A 19,754-nucleotide genomic window follows, 5' to 3' on the forward strand; every position below is an offset into this window, starting at 1 on the left:
TGGCTACAAGCCTTGCTTTGAATCGTTGGACATTCACTTTAGAATCACGTTTAGTCTTGTAGACCCATTTACAGCCTACTGGTTTGACTCCATTAGGAATATCTACTAGATCCCAAACATCATTGGAACTCATGGACTTAAGCTCTTCTTGCATGGCCTCAACCCATTTGGCAGAGTTCTCACATGATACTGCCTCTCTAAACGAGTTAGGATCATCAGCTTTTCCAACATCATACATGTCTTCACTTAAGTATGTCTCATAATCAGGGAAAACTGTCTGTTTCCTAGCCCGTTGTGATCTTCTTAATGGTTCAACAGGCTGAGGTGCTGGTTGAGGTGCAGTCTGAGGCACCTCGACAGGGTTCTCAACTTCAGCATTAGGCGCCATTTGCTCAGCTTGTTGTTCGCTCGCAGGCTCAGGAGCTACTTCAACAGGCGGAGCAGCGCTAGTACTCTGAACAGGAGGCGTAATCTGAACAGATGGTGTACTCTGAACGGAAGGAACAAACAACGGCACTAACTGAGGTGTTACTGTTTCTTGAATTACCGGGATGGGAAGCTCAGCCCGTATTTCTTCAAGATTAATTTCCCTCCTCGGAAAGCTCCCACTGATTACTGCATCCTCTAGGAATACAGCCTGCCTGGTCTCAATGAACTTAGTGAAACGATCAGGACAGTAGAATCGGTATCTCTTAGACTTATCAGGGTATCCGATGAAATAGCAGCTCACCGTCTTATCATCTAATTTCTTTTGCTGTGGATTAAATAACTTAGCTTCGGCTGGACAGCCCCACACACGCAAATAATTAAGCGATGGTTTCTTCCCAAACCACAACTCATAAGGTGTTTTTGGCACGGATTTGGAAGGAACACGATTAAGTATGTGTGCAGCTATTTTTAATAATTCCATCCACAGGTCCACAGACAAAGTAGAATAACTAAGTATGCTACATACCATGTCCATTAGTGTATGATTACGATGCTCAGCAACTCCATTTTGCTGTGGTTCGCCTGGCATACTGTACTGGGCCTTTATACCATTCTCTTCAAGATACTTAGCGAATGGTCTAGGTACTTGGCCGAATGGAGCATGTCTCCCATAATATTCACCACCTCGATCCGATCTCACTAATTTAATAGTGACATTATGCTGATTTTCTACTTCAGCCTTGAATATTTTGAATTTATCTAATGACTCGGATCGATCATGAATGGGGTAAATATAACCATAACGAGAGAAGTCATTTGTGAAAGTAATGAACGAGTCAAAACCATCAACAGACTTTACTGGGAACGGGACACAAATATCAGTATGAATTATTTCTAATAGGCCCAAACTCTAAGTAGCTCCTTTCTTAATTGTCTTAGCAAATTTCCTCTTAGTACAATCAACGCATTGTTGATCTAATTCTGAGAGATCTAATGAATGGAGTATCTCTTCTCTTATGAGACGCTCAATTCTCCCCCTCGAAATGTGGCCCAAACGACAATGCCACAATTTCGAAGAAGTCTCATCATCACGCTTACGTTTATGCGATACATCATCCACATTCATTGCAGAATAAACATTATCAAGAGAGAGCAAATAAAGATCGCCTTGCAAATGACCAAGGCCCACACTTAAATTATGAAATTTAATATTGCACACAGAGTTGCCAAACTCACAAATATGTCCCGACTTATCTAAACGCGAAACAGAAATAAGATTTCTCTTCAAACTAGGAACATAAAGAACATCATGCAAACTAAGGTTGAAGCCGCCTGGTAACTCCAAATCGAAGCTCCCAATGCTTTCAATCTTCACTTCATTGCCATTAGCCACTCTTAGGCTTCGGTCCCCCTCTCTTATAGTTCGGATCGAACTGAATACTTGCAGTAAATTGGAAATGTGCACAGTGGCACCTGAGTCAATCCACCAAGTATTAGGAGAAAAATTCACTAAGAATGATTCATCAATAAAAGATACATAATCAGTAATTGTACCTTTGTTCTTAAGCCACTCCTTAAATCCATGGCAATCCTTCTACTCATGTTTAGGTGACTTGCAGAACTTGCACAACCTCTCATTAGAGGTCTTCTTATGTGACACGGCCTTGCTCTTATGGCCCTTAAACTTTCTCTTATGTTGCCTGCTGCTGCCAGACTCAGCCTGATGGTTAGGAGTGTTGCTTATGCTAACACGCCCAAAGCGCTCGCTGACCATGTTAACAGCATCCTTCATCCTTTCAGCTTTCAGCCTTTCTTCTTCCTCAACACAGTAGCTAATGAGCTTAGCCATGCTCCAAGTCGCCTTCTGAGTGTTGTAGCTTATTTTGAAGGGACTGTACTGTACTGGCAGAGAAGTCATGATGAAGTGCACTAGAAAACCATTAGAGATAGCCATATCCAGTGTCTTCAGCTTATTTGCCATGTCACACATGCTCATAATGTGCTCCCTGATTCCACTTTGCCCATCATACTGTAAAGTCAGCATCTTCATGATCAGGGTGCTAGCATAAATCTTGGAAGAACTCTTAAAGTTCTCCTCCACCTTGGAAAGGTATGCCTTGGCGCTCAGATCATTACCATCCTGGTCCTTATCAGGAATAGCACCACAGATGGCTGGAGTGATCGTGTTCTTAATGATTATGTTGTCCATCCTGTCTGATCTCTCCCACTTCTCAATGGTAGTACGATCACCATTGGGATCAGCGGGCTCTGCTGGCTTGTCTTGACGTAAGGCGAGATCATACTCGCACACAGCAATGGCAACATTAACATCTTTATACCAGCTTGGATAGTTGGTACCATTCAGGGGCTCAATGGATTTCAGGTAGCCCGTCACAGTGTTCACTGAAAATCATGAGAACAATAACTTCATTAAACTCACAATTAAGATGCGCATAAGAAGTATAAAATTAACCCTACGATGATCTGATTAAAATCATACATAAATTTCAATTTGCATCACCGATGGGGAAAACAAACGAAATTTATCATTAAAACTCGTAATTAAATCAACGATGGTCAGAATTAATTACAAGTGCTCTAAATAAACTAAACTTCCTGATGGTTCCATTTAAATAGAGTGCATCTTAATTGCTTATAGTGGATGAACATAATTTTCAGTGAATAAATGCAATTAAAATATGATTAAAAGCATTTACATAACTCATGGAAATTAATTAACATAATGCTGGTAATAATAAGTGCAACAGAAATAATTAAAGCCCTTAACATAACAGCAATTAAAATTAAACTTAAATCATAAGAAACAGTAAAAGAATAAGGCTTTAACATTAAATGAGCTAAAAAACTCATGAAAAACAACCCAAAACATCCCCTTCGCTCGCGGCCCAAAATGCGCTCTCGGCCCATTTGGCCCATCCCGCGAAAACCCTAAGCTCGGGTGGATCTGGATCGTTCGTTTCGATCCGACGGCTGAAAACTTAATGCCATTAGTATAAAACATGGAAGCCCGGTCGGAACAAACCCTAGGTCCTCACTTTCCTTTTCACTTCAGCTTCCAGCTAGAGCCGCCGCAACTCATGTGACCTCCTGCTCGTGCGCCTGGGCACAGGCGCCAGGATCAGCCGGCGACCGCAATGGGGCGCTCGACCTGCAGGCCGCCGCTGGCGCCCATCCGCGGCAGCAGAGCGCCGAGCACGTCTGCGTGGGGCCAGCGTGCGCCTGAGCGCCGGCGCCCCTCCCGGCGTGCCACACGCCGCGGGACGCAGGCCCGGCCGCCGCCTGCTGGCCACTGAGCCGCCGGCTCACGCGCGCAGGCCGCGCGCTGCCTCATGCGCGGGCCCTTACGTCGTGCGCGGTGGGCGGTGCAGGCCGCGGCGCGTGCGCCACTGGCTCTGGCCTGCTGCCGCCTCTGGTGCGTGCGCCTCAGAGCTGCGCGGGCGCGTCCTCATGCGCCGGTCTTCCTGATGCGCCGCCGGCCTTCAAGGTGCTCCCGTGGGCCCTCTCGCCGGTGTGCGCGTGCGTCCTGGACGCGCGGCATCCCGTCGAGGGGCTCCACTGGAGTACCATACCTTCATGCCAGCGGCACGGCGATCCAACTCATGGTCGCCATCCAGGTAATCTTAGGGTTAGGGTTCATGAAAAATTGGGAATTTCTTATGCGATCTGAAATTTGCATTCCCCTTCTTCTCAAATGCTGACTGATGCATCTAGTCTCATGAATTTGGATCTAATTTGCGGAAATTAACTTAACAGTGACATAAATTGGGGAAAACAGTAAGCAATCTTAAATCCTAACCTTAATTACTCAACTTTATCATGAACAAATCTTAATTAGCCTCGGTCCAAACATAAATTAGCATTAAACATTAATGATTTGCATATAATCCGAGGCACTTAGCATTAACAGATCAAGATTAATCTTAAACTTGACCTAAACTGAATTAGATTAGATCTAATCTCGTGATTAGAAACTTAATTAACCATGATTTAGATCTAATCAAGCATGATTAACACATAAAAGCCATTCTGCAGGAGCTAATTGCATCTAAACCGTGATTCAAACCTTAACTGTGCAATAAGATCTAATCTGCACAGTTCATATGCATCTTAAACCGATGAAAACAAAGGCATAAACGTGGCTTAAAGTTGATCGTGCATGACTAGGTTAAGATGGCGCTGATACCAATTGTTAGATTTGCCAAAACTTAATATTAGTGGCACGTTATCCAGGATCTTAACATAACCTAGTTCATGACAAATCAATCTAATGCGGAATAAATGGTAATCATTATACCAGCATTAGCAGTAGCAGCAGCCATTTACGCCTGATTCGTAGAGGAAGTAGGTGTTCTTGTCGGTGTAGGAGATGCAGCAGCGAATCGGCGTCCTTCGAGCGCCAACGGGAGTGCTTGGCCTTCCAAACCCCTCCAGTGACTTTAGCGATCAGACTAGCGGTGGCTAGGGTTTTATATTGAGATGAATGGGGTGATTAAGGTGCTAACCACGACCTTATATTTATATGCACCGTGGGGCTGGGGGCCAGCCTCTGGAAACAGGCCTAATGAGCCTGCTGATCACAACCCATTAGGGTTTTATCATTAGGTTTCCTTAATCACGTTTAGATGGTTTAAATGCTTCTTTAATAATGAACATCACAAATATCTTAACTGAAATTTATTTCCAACACAAGCCAGAAAATTTAGCGATCCATGTTAGAAAATGCATGGACCGAAGCTTGGGCTGGGCAGCAATCCAGAACAGAAAAAAAAATGCCAGCACTGTTGCACAAGCCCTATGCTTGACATTTTGGAAATGTGTTAAAGGTACGGTTGACCTAGTTTTCCACCTATGAAATCTGCTATACCTTGGGACATTCTACAAACAACGACAGGGACAGATTCAGGGAGGGCGCGGCAGCTAAGTCTAAAAGGCTCAAACAGTGGGGCACCAGCACCACATGATCTGCAATTGCAACACATATTGTTCTCTAAATAAATGGCACATGTGAGAAGTATGAGCCTCGGAAGGCTCTCATGTGATTGTGCCCAAATATCATATTCACACCTTGCCATCATTTGCTATTCTTTTCCATAAATTCTAGTGTTCCCTTTTTTTGTGCAATCTCAAGAACTCAGAACGTTAAATGCAAGCTTCAAGTACAATTTTAAAATCACCAATACTGAATACTGAGCATAGTCCTTAGGGCAAGTACAACAGTATAGACAGTTATTGTCTTTTTATTACAAACAGACAGCTGAACAGACAGCTTGTATAATAAGCTGTCTGTTTGGCTGTCTGCAGAGTGATTAATTCATTTTTTGACATACAAATTCATGGTGATCTACTGTATAATTAATCTTTGTAGCCATTTTGTTGCATAGATTAGATAATACACAATACATTCAAATAATTCACATAAATCTTATATATAACATATTGAATCATAAAACCTATATAGTTATGGTTATTTTTTTCTTGTAACAACACAGTAACCAATTTGCAAGTTACTACAGAGTTAAATAGTATAGGATTAATCTAACCTTTTTTCTCACAATGAATAAAAAAAGAAGAATAATAACATATTGAAAGTGGAAGCAATGTCCATATGCAGCCAAGAACAGTTATGTCAAAAAGAAAAAAACGCGGCCGGAGGGGTGAACGGACCCACTGCTTTTCATTAAGAGAAAGCAACACGGCTTCTCCCGGCCGCGGAAAAACTCCCAAACCCTGGCCCATGCCCGAGAAGGCGAAGCCTTGCGGCGAGCACAGCGAGGGGATTTTTTTACCCACGAGCGGAAATTCGTCCCACCTGAGATTCAAACTCGCGGAAATTCATCCCACCTGGGATTCAAACTCGCGACCTTGTGGGAACGACCATACCTCAGCTCTTCTAACCAACTAGACTAGAGGAGCTTTGGTAAAAACAGTTGTGTCACGCTAGAAGCATCCATCTACCCGTCATCAGACAAACAAAGACATCAGCAAATTAATTTCACCGAGATCTAAGAAACCAAGAACACAAGGTCAAAATCACTCCTCAAATCTGCGAGGCACTCGCATCCCAGATCCATCGTCAGAGCCGGCCGGCATGACATAGCTTCCTTGCCACCGCGCCGAGCTCCAAAACCAAGCAGCCGGCCATGTCCTCGGCCTCCGGCGGGGACGGCGGCGGCCACCACTAGGAGCAGCAGCTTGTGGTGGAGTTCGAGGTCAAGGCGCCGGTGCTGCTTCTTGGCACCAAGCTCATCGGCACGGCAAGCGCAGGCGCTGGTGGCCGACCTGGTGGCTCCCAGTCCCAGAGGAGGAGGAGTTGGCACCGGCGCTGGCGCGGCGCTGCGGCACGTCAGCTACGGCGGCGCGCGTCCTCAGCCACAGCAGGTCTACCCTGCGCCGGATCAAAATCCGAGCTTTTGTTGCGCGCCTCCGCCGAGCGCACCCTATCCTGCTCCCGCAGCGGCGAACTTCGCGCTCTCCGCCACCGCTAGTCGCTGCCGCCGGCTTCCGCTCCTCTCTATCCGTCACTGCAAGACTTGCTTGAATCGGCAGCCATGGCGCGCGGCAAAATCCCGTGCGGCAAAGGGGCGCATCGGATCCGCATCGCCGGCGACGACGGGAGGAACTCGTACAACGCGAGCGCTGAGTCGTCGCTTTGCGTGGGAGAACGGGCTCGCGCCGTAGATGAACCAAGCGCCGGCTCCGCTCTCTCTCCGCATTTAATCGCTCGAAGGAAGACGTATTTTGCTGCGTTTGAGGTGAGTCGACGGCGTCGGCTCTCCGTTGTACCTGCCCTTAGTATGTGGAGGAGTCTATTTAAGTCACGCCTTTACGAAGATGTGGGCAGAAAATCTAACTGACCAATTGCAACATGAGACAAATATAGGTGTATATAATCGCCTAGAAAATTGAACATATTGATCATGCCTCGAAAGGATAAAACTACGCAAGAACACTCATTGTTCTCCAAAGGAGCGTCAGTGCCTTCAGCTACTTTACTGACTCATAAATAGTGCTCTTTATTTCAGTTGTACAGTGATCTGTGCATTAGTCCCAATTCTCGTACAAACTCCAGCTGTCCATGCGTGCCTCCAAATTTCCCTACAGATACAAACAAGTATATCAGAAACTAACATGTAGCAATATATATATATATATATATATATATATATATATATATATATATATATATATATATATATATATATATATATATATATATATATATTACAGCAGCTGGCACACACAGATGGCATGCAAACACAGCAGAAATCAGATTCCTGGCACCAGTCAACTCTAATTAAGTAATTATGATTCCAAGCTGAGTTGAACCTGCAGGCTCAATTTCTTTATTTTGGGTAGATTACCAGCGTCTACATGGAATGTCATATAACAAAGGCACTCGGATATAATAAAAGGCATGTCCCTGTTCTTGAAAATATTACCAAGCTGCAGTTCATAGCTCTAAACAGAAATGTACATACCATCGGCTCCAAGTCTTCAGAAAATCTAGCTTGATGTGTTGACTCTGGGTTTTCACCCTTTTGGGCACGGCGTGCATTATCTTTTTCTTCATAAAAATTAAAATCATCCAGAATTGATGTTCCCTGAAGGTGTCCTTGAAATTTTCAACTTTTGCACACCTTGTGCCAACCCAATCTGCATAACAAGAAAAATATGATAAGGGATAGAATGATTCAAAATTGTTCTATAACAAATCGTACGATGAGAACTTTTGATGTCTATTTTGAGGTCTTAAGACGAATTTATTTTGAACCTGTTAGCTTTAATAAAACAGATGTTCTTAGCTTCTATGTCCTACAACGATGAGTCAATAAAAGTAAATAATTTCCTTTGTAACCCATTCTTTTCTTAGAGCAGATTTGGGATGGTACCTCCTGAGTGTCCCTAATAAAAATAACTGGTCTGTTATCATTGTGTTCAAGAATTATATGTCTGAACAGACGATTTGGAATGTCCTTTATAATATGCCATATATTATAGGGAAAAAGCCATTCCATTTATCTTCTTTCCAGAAATACATGGTCTTCTTGAAATCAACAGGGCCTAACATTTCAGCCAACCCTACAAACTGTCCGCTGGTGTTAACCCGAAAAAGAAATAATGAGGAACATGCCTATTGAAATTCAAGTTTCTTTGAAAATAACATCCATTGGATTAAATAGGTGTATTTTTAATTAAAAGGATCATCACTTATTCTAATGGCAGGCTGTCTGGGCCAGGGCCAGAATCAGGTTAAAACGATCCTCAAAGGAAATCAACTACACATTTGAAATAATGAACTAGTTAATTCAGAAACCAAGCAAGTAAAAAGCAGAAATCACAAGAAAAATCATCAAAATATAGCATGCATCAATTTTTTTATGCTAGGAAGTAGCAAATGGCCAACTACAATCACATTTCCTTTAATTAGTTCTCAAAACATTTTTGAGGAAATTAGTCCTAAAATTACATAGGTAATAAAGAATCGAGCATAACTACATACATGCATGTCTTGACCGAATTAGTGTGCATGATGAGATGTTCATTACAACCTTTTGAGTTATATGCTTATGCAAAAATAAATCCTAAAACAAAGAGGCTGAAACAATGTTTATTTAAAGAAGCCTCTAGTAAGGTGCAGATTCAAAAGAAGAAGAAAAAAAAACCCTGCAGCAGTTTGTCCATTGGAGCTGGATCCAAGGTTGTCAATCACTATAGTCATTTACAACCATTCAACTAAAACTTTGTAGCTCAAGACAAAACCGCTTGAATCCCTCTTAGAAAAGCAGTAATGTCTCACTTAACAATCTCACTCAAATATTGCTTTTATCAGATATTATGACCACTGACCTCCCAAAAAAATACAAGGTAGGATAGTATAAACAATAAACTCATTCACTCATGCTGTTTTGAACAGGTAGGAAGATAAATACTACCTCCGTTTTTAAATATATGTCGCTTAGGACAACCTATTTAGTTCAAAAATGAACTAATTTGCTTGTCCTAAATGTCATATATTTAAGAACGGAGGGAGTAATTAGAAGTAAACATTTGATTCATACTGACCGAGAAGAATAGGAACACAGGACAATTCTCCCCATTCTCTTTCATTAAAATTTGAGCTTCATGGTAAGCAGCATCAAGTTTATCGTTCCCGTTTGCTGTACTTACCCAAACGTTGTATTTGATACCTTTATGAATATCGTCTTCCTATATGATTTTATCATGAACAACTTGTCTGTTTATACTGAACTGAAAAGTCAGATCTATTAATTTGATCCCTACAGACAAATGGACTTGAGATATCTTCCACACTGAATGAAGCTGAAGTATTATTCAATTTACTTGGTCTTGGCCCACGAACTTGGTCTTTTATATCCTCAGGATTTCTGCACCTACTGTGGTGGATACTACTGTTTACAACTCTGTTGACCATCCTATGTTTCATAAAAGCATGTTTGCTTGTGGTAACTTTGGATTGCTCATTGGTATTAATCCTGGCAAAATTTTGTCTTGAGTGACCATTCCAATGAGAAGCACCTTGCCGGTACCTTGATGGTGCAGGTGCCTCAGCATCATGGCACCAATGACCAGAGTGCAGAGGAATCTTATATCGGTAACGCCAATTTGGAGACAGTGACGGGATCTCATCACCATACTCCTGTCTTCTTGAGAACAATGGGGTTTGAGCATCATAGTGCCATTGGCTTGAGCGTGAAGGTAGACCATTATGCTTCTTACTAGACAAAGAAGGGATCTCATTGCCATACTGCAGCCCTCTTAGTACCGAAGGGCCTCCATCATCAAAGCACCATTGACGTGAAATAGGATTGATCCCATCTACATAGCGGGGGGCTCTGGCATAATCGCCCAGCTGTTTCAATAAGAACTTGTCACGATGAAATATTTCCATATAGAAAAACGTTAACTGTTATACATGCATCGGATTAAGAAAATACAGACATAAATCACCATTTAGTACAGTCAGAATGATCAACGGATATACCTCACTGCAATGTTCTGCAGATTGACCACTGCGGCTTGACAAGTCAGTAAATCGGTCTGATCTTCTGCAACAATGATCAGAATGATCTAAACCATAATCGAGTTCAACTTCTCCTGGATGCTTTGTCATGTAAGGAGCAGTGGCAGGATATGAAGCACGATAATGTGGCCTTGCACTGAGGGTGTTGGTTTTGGTTTTCATTTTGCCGAACGTCAAGTATTGCGTGGACACGGGGTCATGTGCGCACGGCTTTGCGGGACGACGCGTGGATATGGTTTAGCCTGCACAAATTAACGACCATGGAGCTTACACCCACGTACTGGCTATAGGAGGGCAATAATACCTACTTGACCAGTGCGTCGTAGGGTGTGCATTGCAGTCGCTTTCCAGTTTGTAGTGGGCTGTAGTGGCCACCAGTCGGCAGTGGCACTATGCGCCGTTGTTGCCAAACTATACGAGCACCAAATTAAACGTGGCCGAACTATACTAATGCTCGTATTTGGTTTGTGGGAAGTGCGGACCATTCGCAACATGAGGAGGCAAGGTACAGTGGAATTCATTTATCGACAAATCAATACCTGATCTACCAACAGCTGTTCTCCTTCATGGCATCCTTGGGAGCAGGAAAACTGGGGTAAACGAAAAGTGTTCAGTACGGGCCTGTAATTTGCCATCATGTATTGGCGCATTTCACATTTTGTTATGAGTTTGCACTTGGGCAGTAAACCTTGATACATGTATGTTTTGAGCAATAAACATTTTGTTATGAATATTTGTTCTCTCATGCCTTTGGTCGAAAATTGAATATTTGTTCTCTTCATGCAGCTTCTCTTGGTTGATTTGCGCTGCCATGGTGACTCAACATCTATAAGAAACGCGGAATGTCCATATTTGTAATGACACCAACCTTCATTTTTGGTCAATAGAACAAGATGTGTACCTTGTTTGAAAATAAACTCCATATATGTCCAATGTGCTTGTGGAATATCCGTAAATTCATTTTTGAATTATTCCACTACCAGCGCAAAGTGGATGGGCATGCACATGCATGCCATCCTGTGCCGCCACTAGCCGTAGTGGGTGAAAAAGCACAATGAAGTCCCACTGCCGCGCCGGTCACCCAATGTCGTTTGCGGTAATATATTTGAAAGGTTAGTGTTAATGAAAACTTCATCGCGCGCGCATCTCCACGCACACCACAGACGAACGGTTGGATCGCTGCGTGGGCATCTGACCCCGTGTTCATAAAAGCTCTTTCCCGAATGCATGCCTTAATGCGTCTGGGCTACTTGGTGGTGGTGCCGCTGCTTCTAATGCAGAAGAGTTTTCCCAAGAACAGCTTGAAGTAGGAAGGTGTGACTTCTGCCTATGACATTCTCTTACCAGTGGCAAACGATCCTCAGAATATGCATGTGATCTAAGGTCACTAACATAGTTGGACTCCGAAGGCTGTGTTTGATAATCCTGCAAGGGGAATTGTTCAAGTAGAGTAAAAGTGAGTTTAATATGGGCCCAATTGCATAATCGAATTAAAAACGTACATGTCTTGACACACAGTGCCCAAGTAACAATTTCATTCACTGATCTAACTAAACTACAGGTACGTCCAAGTAGTCTGGACATATGTGTAACGAACATGGCATCTTTTATGCCATTTCGAGTGATTTTGGTGATCGTATGACAACGTAATTAATGGGACTAATGATTTTGTTAAGTGAACATTTCTAGATCCTAGGGATAAAGTAAAAAGGCCATGCAAAGCAAAACACGAAGAAAGAACTCAAAGAAACACTGAATTGGACGAGTTCTGCAGAAATCAGTAGCACCGGAAGAACCGATGCCTTAGTATCGGTGCATCCGATGGTTGTCGGAAGATTCGATACCCTGGCTTTGGCACAAGTCTGTGCGCCTCTGGAGATCAAGTGAAGAAAGAAGCGAAGCACCGGATGAACCGACGGTGTCAAGAGAGGCATCGGTGCATTCAATGTACTATGTTCCAGAGACGATGTCAAGCGCACAGGAGCCACGCCTTCAGCACCGGTTGAACGGTAGTGCATCGGAGCATAGCACCGGTGTAATGACATCAGCAGGAGAGAAAGAGGTCCAACGGCTAGTTGAGTGCTGTGAGTGACCGGTTTAACCGACACCCAGTCATCGGTTAAACCGATGGTGCTGCAGACAGTGCGTCAGAAGCTCAACGGCTACTTCAGGTCTGATAGTGACCGGATGAACCGACGTCACCCCATGCAGAGACATCGGTTCATCCGATGGTATGCTGTTTTCTGCTTACCGTTGGAGCAACGGCTACAAGGCTTGGTGGCATATATATACGCCTCACCCCGGTCATTTTGAGTTTGCTGGAGTTGCTGGAAGTCATACCCACACCCAAGAACACCTCCAAGCCATCCAAGAGCATAAAGATCAAATCCTTAGTCTTTAGCACAAGCTTTGTGAGTGTTAGTGCTAGATTAGCTCTTGAGTGAGTGAACAAGCAAGGTTGAGATCCTTGTGGCTGGTTCTAGAGTGAACCACACTTGTATTACGGTGCGTCGGCCCCTTGGTGCAATTGGTGGCTCGCCGGCAAGTCTACGAGCATCCGGCTTGGTGTGGAGCGGCATCGACAACATTGTGCAGGGGACGGATACCCCTCCTTCGTGGGTAATCTCCCTTAGTGGATATCGGGATTAAGGTGGCCGTGATTGTGTTCACGGAAGAGACTTGATTGCCGGGAAGCAATACTCTTTGTGAGTGCTTCAACAACGTGGATGTAGAGGCGCCTTTGTGGCAATCCGAACCACGGAATAAATCTTCATGTCGAGAGTTTGCTTCCTCTCATCCCTCCCTTTAAGCTTCCACATTTCATATTGCAACTTGTGAGCCTATACTTTCATAGAGTAGTATCTTGATAGGATTGGCTATAGGTTGCTAAACTCTTTTGGGATGAGGGTTTTTACACAAAGGTGAATCGTAGTTGCACATCTAGATAGCTTATTTTAGTTTAAGTTTTGTGCAAACTAGTTGGAGCCATAGGTTAAGGTTTTAAGAGTGACTAATTCACTCCCTCTCCCTCTTAGGCTAGAGCACCCGATCGCTTTCAATTGGTATCAGAGCCGGGACTCACTTCTCTCACAAAAAAGCCAATTCCATTGGCAAATTTTTGTTTACTGGCTCATTAGATCGGTAGGCTTCACCGCCTAGTGAGTTAGCTCTTAGGGGGAAAGGATGGATCCTTTTAGACCCGCTCCACGGTTCGACGGCACGGGCTTCCAACGATGGAAGGTTTTGATGCAAGCCCATCTCCAAGTGACGGAACTAAACGTTTGGAGAGTTGTGAGTGAAGGTATAAAAAATAATGGTCAACAAGAGAAGCAACATGATGTCACCGCTAAATGCATAATTTTGTCTTCTCTTGGTGACAATGTTTTCAATCGTGTTTATTCTTACGAAAATGCTAAAGAGCTATGGAAGACTATCATTGAGAATCATGAGGGCACGGAGGATGTTGCCAATGGAAGATATCATGTTCTCATTGATAAGCTTAATAGCTTTAAGCAACTTGATGATGAGAATACCGAATCCATGTACTCACGATTGAATACTCTTGTGAATGAAATTAATTCCTTAGGTGTGAAGCAAATTGAAGATTTGGAACTCATTCGCAAGATCTTTCACTCACTCCGAAGGCCGGACTATGATTTGGTGACCACAATTCTATATGAGAAAGAGCTCGACACAATGACACCAAATCAAGTCCTCAACAAGGTGATCACCCATGAGCTACGCAATGACATCAAGGCAAAAGCGTCATCTTCTTCACCAACATATAGTACACTTGCATGCAAGCAACTCAAGAAATTGAAGAAGATGGCCATCAAAGATAGCTCAAGTGATGAGGAAGAAGATGATGCAAGAAGCTCCTCAAGTGATGATAAAGAGACAATGCACCCCAACCTCTACAAGCAAGTAAAGAAGATGAACAAATGCTTGAAGGAAATCAACTCAATGGGGTATATGGTCTTCCTCAAAGATGGGCCTCACCATCAACTCATGAAGGTTGAGAAGAAGTTCAAGAAGAACAAGGAAAAGAAGCTCAAGCATGAATCATTTGCTATATTTGGTGAATGGGTAAGCGGTGGTGAAGAATCAAGCACGAATTCAAGTGATGAATAAAACAAACAATTCACCACCCGCATGAGATCATCATCCAACACTTGCTTTATGGCCAAAGATATAGATAGCGATGTAAGTGATGATGACTCCAACTCTCCTTCAATTGATGAATTTCTTGACCTTGTTCATGAGCACCAAAAAGTCATTAAAAAGTAATCAAAAGAAATTAAAAATCTTAATGCTCTCAATGATCTAAATGTTTCTCTTGCTACAAATTTTGAAGATTTGATGTGCAAATTCAAATTGTTTAGCAAGGAGCATGAAGATCTCAAATTAAAATTTGAGAGCATTAATGATACTAATGACTCTTTGAAAATGAAACAAACTAACCCTTGTGCAATTCCTATTTCTAGGGTAGATGTTTCAACTTCTTACTTTGATTTAATTAATGAATCTTGCTCTAACCCTTGCAATGAGAAATGCAATGAGAATGTTATTGTAGAATTATGTGATGATCTCATTGCCAAGGAGAATGATGAGGTCAAGGAAAAAGTGGAAAGCCTTATGAAGGACTTGTATAGATTGAAGGGCAAAGGCATAAAGAGCAATGTCCAACCTTCTCAAGATAACCGTGAAGACATGGTGAAGAAGCTTGAGAAGGGGTCCACCGTGACTTGCTCAAAGTGTCACAAAGAAGGCCACAAGTCCAACAAGTGCCCTCAATCAAAGAAGAAGCTTTCGGATGAGAAGAACAAGAAGAAGATCACAATTAAGAGTTCTCTCATCTACACTAAGCCCAAAAGGAGGAACAAAAGCAATAGCACCTCCTATGTGATCAAAAAGAAGACCAATGGCAATGTGGTTGCTCACAAGGTTGGGAAGAAGGAAAGAAGTTGGAACCGCTCCATTTGGGTGCCCAAGGATATAATCACCAACTTGAAAGGGCCTCAAATGGTGTGGGTTCCAAAGGAGATTTAAAGCCAAGAACGGCTTTCGGGGGATTTGGAGGCTTAACTTACAAGTTGAAGTAAAGGTTCAAGCCAAAACAAGCTAAGCTCACAATTTGGACATTTGTTGCCCGTCCCCCATAAGATAATGGTAGCTAGATTTCAATTCAAGCATCATGTAGCTCCATTGATTTTGCTAGGTTGTTTGCATACATTGCATCTCCTAGTGTTATATATGGTGGGTTGCTTGTGTCATGATTCTAACCCATGAGCAACCTATATGGTTTGATAAGTGTGTAGAAAGCTACACAAGATTACCCTTCATGGTACATGGACTTCATGAGGTATGTATTTCATATGTGTACCATGAACACAAGCTATAGGGTAAACTTCTCAATTTGTGTCAAAATCAATGTGCATACATTTGCTTGGTGATTTAAACACTAAAATGCACACATTTAGGGGGAGTTCACTCTATGGCTTGTGATTTTGAGACTAACATGTTTGCAAGTTTATCTTTTGTAGTCTCACGTGGAGTTAACACTCTAAGAGAATGTTATTCACGATCAATGTGAAGAAACAACTCTATAAAAGTGATTATATAAATTGTGCTTTCATGCATATTGAGCCATGCTCTATTGAACTTAAATGCTCATATCTAAGTTCATAGGCTATGTGCTCATACATTTGCTTAACCTTGGTGTACCAAGTACTCATCTTCTAAAGACTTCAATTGCAAGTCACTCTTATTTGGTACATGCAAGGTAAACAAAGTACCCCCGGAGGTATGCAAGGTTCTAAACTCATTCAATTGGTATCATTGTCATTTTCTTATTATTTTAGAGCTACCTCCGTGCATGATATGGCCTAAGCTTTCTAGTTATAACATCTAGTTGTGCACTTGATTTTCACATTATCATTTTGTGCATATATTTTTGAAAAGCTTAGCTCATGTCATGCTAGTTTCGTGATTTTGTGATTCACCGTAGTGAAATTTTCAATTGGTATCTTCATTGATATCATTCACCGTCATGAAACTAACTCCCTAGGCTACTAATCTTCTCTTGAGTTATATTGTTTTGCAAGACATTTTAGGTGCAAGACCTTTTAGGTGATTTGATTCCAAAGGGGGAGAGATGTGGATCAAAGCAAGGCATGTTCCCAACAAAAGGGAAGAAATACCGAGTGGATCAAGTCAACATATGAGAAGAGGAGTAGCAAATAGGGGGAGAAACCAAGGGGGATCATGGTTTTAGGGGGAGGCCAAGCCATTATTGGATGGTTGTAAACATCCAAGCGAGTGTAAGTGGTTCAATTTATCAATTTTTGTAAATTTTATGTTTGCTTTGATTGTGTTGTCATCAATCACTAAAAAGGGGAGATTGTAACGAACATGGCATCTTTTGTTAAATGAACATTTCTAGATCCCAGGGATAAAGTAAAAAGGCCATGCAAAGCAAAACACGAAGAAAGAACTCAAAGAAACACTGAATTGGACGAGTTCTGCAGAAATCAGTAGCACCGGAAGAACCGATGCCTTAGCATCGGTGCATCCGATGGTTGTCGGAAGATCCGATGCCCTGACTTTGGCACAAGCCTGTGCGCCTCTGGAGATCAAGTGAAGAAAGAAAAGCACCGGATGAACCGACGGTGTCAAGAGAGGCATCGGTGCATTCAATGTACTATGTTCCAGAGACGATGTCAAGCGCACAGGAGCCACGCCTTCAGCACCGGTTGAACCGGTGCTGCATCGGAGCATAGCACCGGTGTAATGACGTCAGCAGGAGAGAAAGAGGTCAAACGGCTAGTTGAGTGCTGTGAGTGACCGGTTTAACCGACACCCAGTTATCGGTTAAACCGATGGTGCTACAGATAGTGCGTCAGAAGCTCAACGGCTACTTCAGGTCTGATAATGACCGGATGAACCGACGTCACCCCATGCAGAGGCATCGGTTCATCCGATGGTATGCTGTTTTCTGTTTACCGTTGGAGCAACGGCTACAAGGCTTGGTGGCATATATATACGCCTCACCCCGGTCATTTTGAGTTTGCTGGAGTTGCTGGAAGTCATACCCACACCCAAGAACACCTCCAAGCCATCCAAGAGCATAAAGATCAAATCCTTAGTCTTTAGCACAAGCTTTGTGAGTGTTAGTGCTAGATTAGCTCTTGAGTGAGTGAACAAGCAAGGTTGAGATCCTTGTGGCTGGTTCTAGAGTGAACCACACTTGTATTACGGTGCGCCGGCACCTTGGAGCAATTGGTGGCTCGCCGGCAAGTCTACGACCCTCCGGCTTGGTGTGGAGCGGCGTCGACAATATTGTGCGGGTGACGGAGACCCCTCCTTCGTGGTCAATCTCCCTTAGTGGATATCGGAATCAAGGTAACCGTGATTGTGTTCACGGAAGAGACTTGCTTGCCGGGAAATGATACTCTTTGTGAGTTCTTCAACAATGTGGATGTAGGGGGCGCCTTTGTGGCAATCCGAACCACGGGATAAATCTTCGTGTTGAGAGTTTGTTTCCCCTTATCCCTCCCTTTAAGCTTCCGCATTTCATATTGCAACTTATGAGCATTTACTTTCATAGAGTAGTATCTTGATAGGATTGGCTATAGGTTGCTAAACTCTTTTGGGATGAGAGTTTTTACACTAAGGTGAACCGTAGTTGTACTTCTAGATAGCTTGTTTTATTTTAAATTTTGTACAAACTAGTTGGAGCCATATGTTAAGATTTTAAGAGTACTTAATTCACCCCATCCTCCTCTTAGGTTAGAGCACCCGATCGCTTTCAATATGACATAGATAATGCAATTATTAAGGCAACATATTGAACAAGCGAACATATGCGTTTCACTTTCACATGCTAATGTAGTTGTTTATGTTTTCATAAGACAAAATAATCTTTTGAGCTCGTGCGTACAAGTTGAAATGTCCAAACCCATTTCAGAACTAATTAGGTATATATTTTATTCAGTCTTATTACTGAATTATTTGACACTTAAATCTCTAATTGGTTATCTGTTCATTATGTAGTTGAACAAGATATCATACGGGTGTAGTACTGTAAGTAAAAGAAAGGAAAAGGGCGAATGTTATCAAGAGAAAGCATGTACCACACGTGACAAATCCCTTTTTGCCTGAGATAGCAAGTGGTCATCTTCTTCAAACTTCATATTGCCCCCTACAGAATCAACCAGAATTGGCTGGAAAATAAACACGGGCCCAACGTAACCTTGCTCATTTAGAATTTGGTTTTCTTTGGAAAGGACCAGGACACATACATAATCGGTATGAACCTGGATCTTGCTCGAAAACCACGTCCTTCCTCATGGAAGTACAAGTATCAAATTCCGTTTCTGTTTCCTTTCCATTTCTGGTGGATCAAAAACTTCCTGCATCTGTCAAGCAAAATACAAGAAGTAAATGTGAGAACTGATGAATAAACTGGCTAATCCAGACTGTGCTACTATTTATTAATAATCAGAGGCCAACATTTAAGGTCAAATATTAATATTTCATAAGCTGAAGTCAGGGCTCCTTTGGTAGACCTCCTGCTCGTAATCCTCTGAACACTATCAGAAAAAGTCTCATTCGTCCCTGGCTGTTTGTACCGGTCATACTTTGGGCCGGTACTAAACTTGCCCCGATGCCCTTTTAATACCGGGTCCCAATTTGAAAGCCCTCAGAGCCAGAGCCAATTTAGTACCGGGCCAAGCTACCGTCCGGTACTAAATGTCGCATTTTAGTACCGGTCGGTGTTACCGGCCAGTACTAAAATGGCGCGTCCATTTAGTACCGGCCGGTAAATGCGACATTTAGTACCGGCCGGTGGATTGGCCCGGTACTAAATGGTCCTCTAGGGGTTACTTCAAAAGGAATGCATCTCTTATTCAATCACAAGTGATGCATAGGTGGGATGGCAAGGAAGGCTCGCGCGAGGCTGGAGGTCGTGAGTTCGATTCCCACGGACCGCGTACGTGCATATTGTGCGGGGCCTCCTAGCTGCTCATCCCTTTTTTTTCTTTAATTTTTGGGTGCAAAATTGTTTAGTACCGGTCGGTAACACGGACCGGTACTAAACGGTCATTTTAGTACCGGGTGTTTTGACCGGTACTAAATGACATGCCATTTAGTACCGACCAAGCGGTACCAGTCAGCCGCCCGGTACTAAATGGGGGGTTGCTGACCGATACAAATGTTAGATTTTCTAGCAGTGTGAAGGAGTAGCTCCTCCGGTGGAGCA

General features: G+C 42.9%; 1 protein-coding gene and 1 pseudogene across 1 annotated transcript; both read right to left on the minus strand.

Moving 5' to 3' along the window:
- Positions 1 to 2,023: 2,023 nt before the first annotated feature.
- Positions 2,024 to 4,769, minus strand: LOC120709874. Its single transcript, XM_039995510.1, has 2 exons — positions 4,745 to 4,769; positions 2,024 to 2,832 (listed from the first exon to the last, which is right to left on the minus strand). Exons 1-2 carry the CDS (start codon positions 4,767 to 4,769, stop codon positions 2,024 to 2,026), a joined length of 834 nt encoding a protein of 277 aa, XP_039851444.1.
- Positions 4,770 to 7,410: 2,641 nt separating this feature from the next.
- LOC120709587 lies at positions 7,411 to 18,978 on the minus strand (annotated as a pseudogene).
- Positions 18,979 to 19,754: the final 776 nt, after the last annotated feature.

This window comes from Panicum virgatum, chromosome 5K (genome assembly GCF_016808335.1).
Source record: "Panicum virgatum strain AP13 chromosome 5K, P.virgatum_v5, whole genome shotgun sequence".
NCBI lineage: Eukaryota > Viridiplantae > Streptophyta > Magnoliopsida > Poales > Poaceae > Panicum > Panicum virgatum.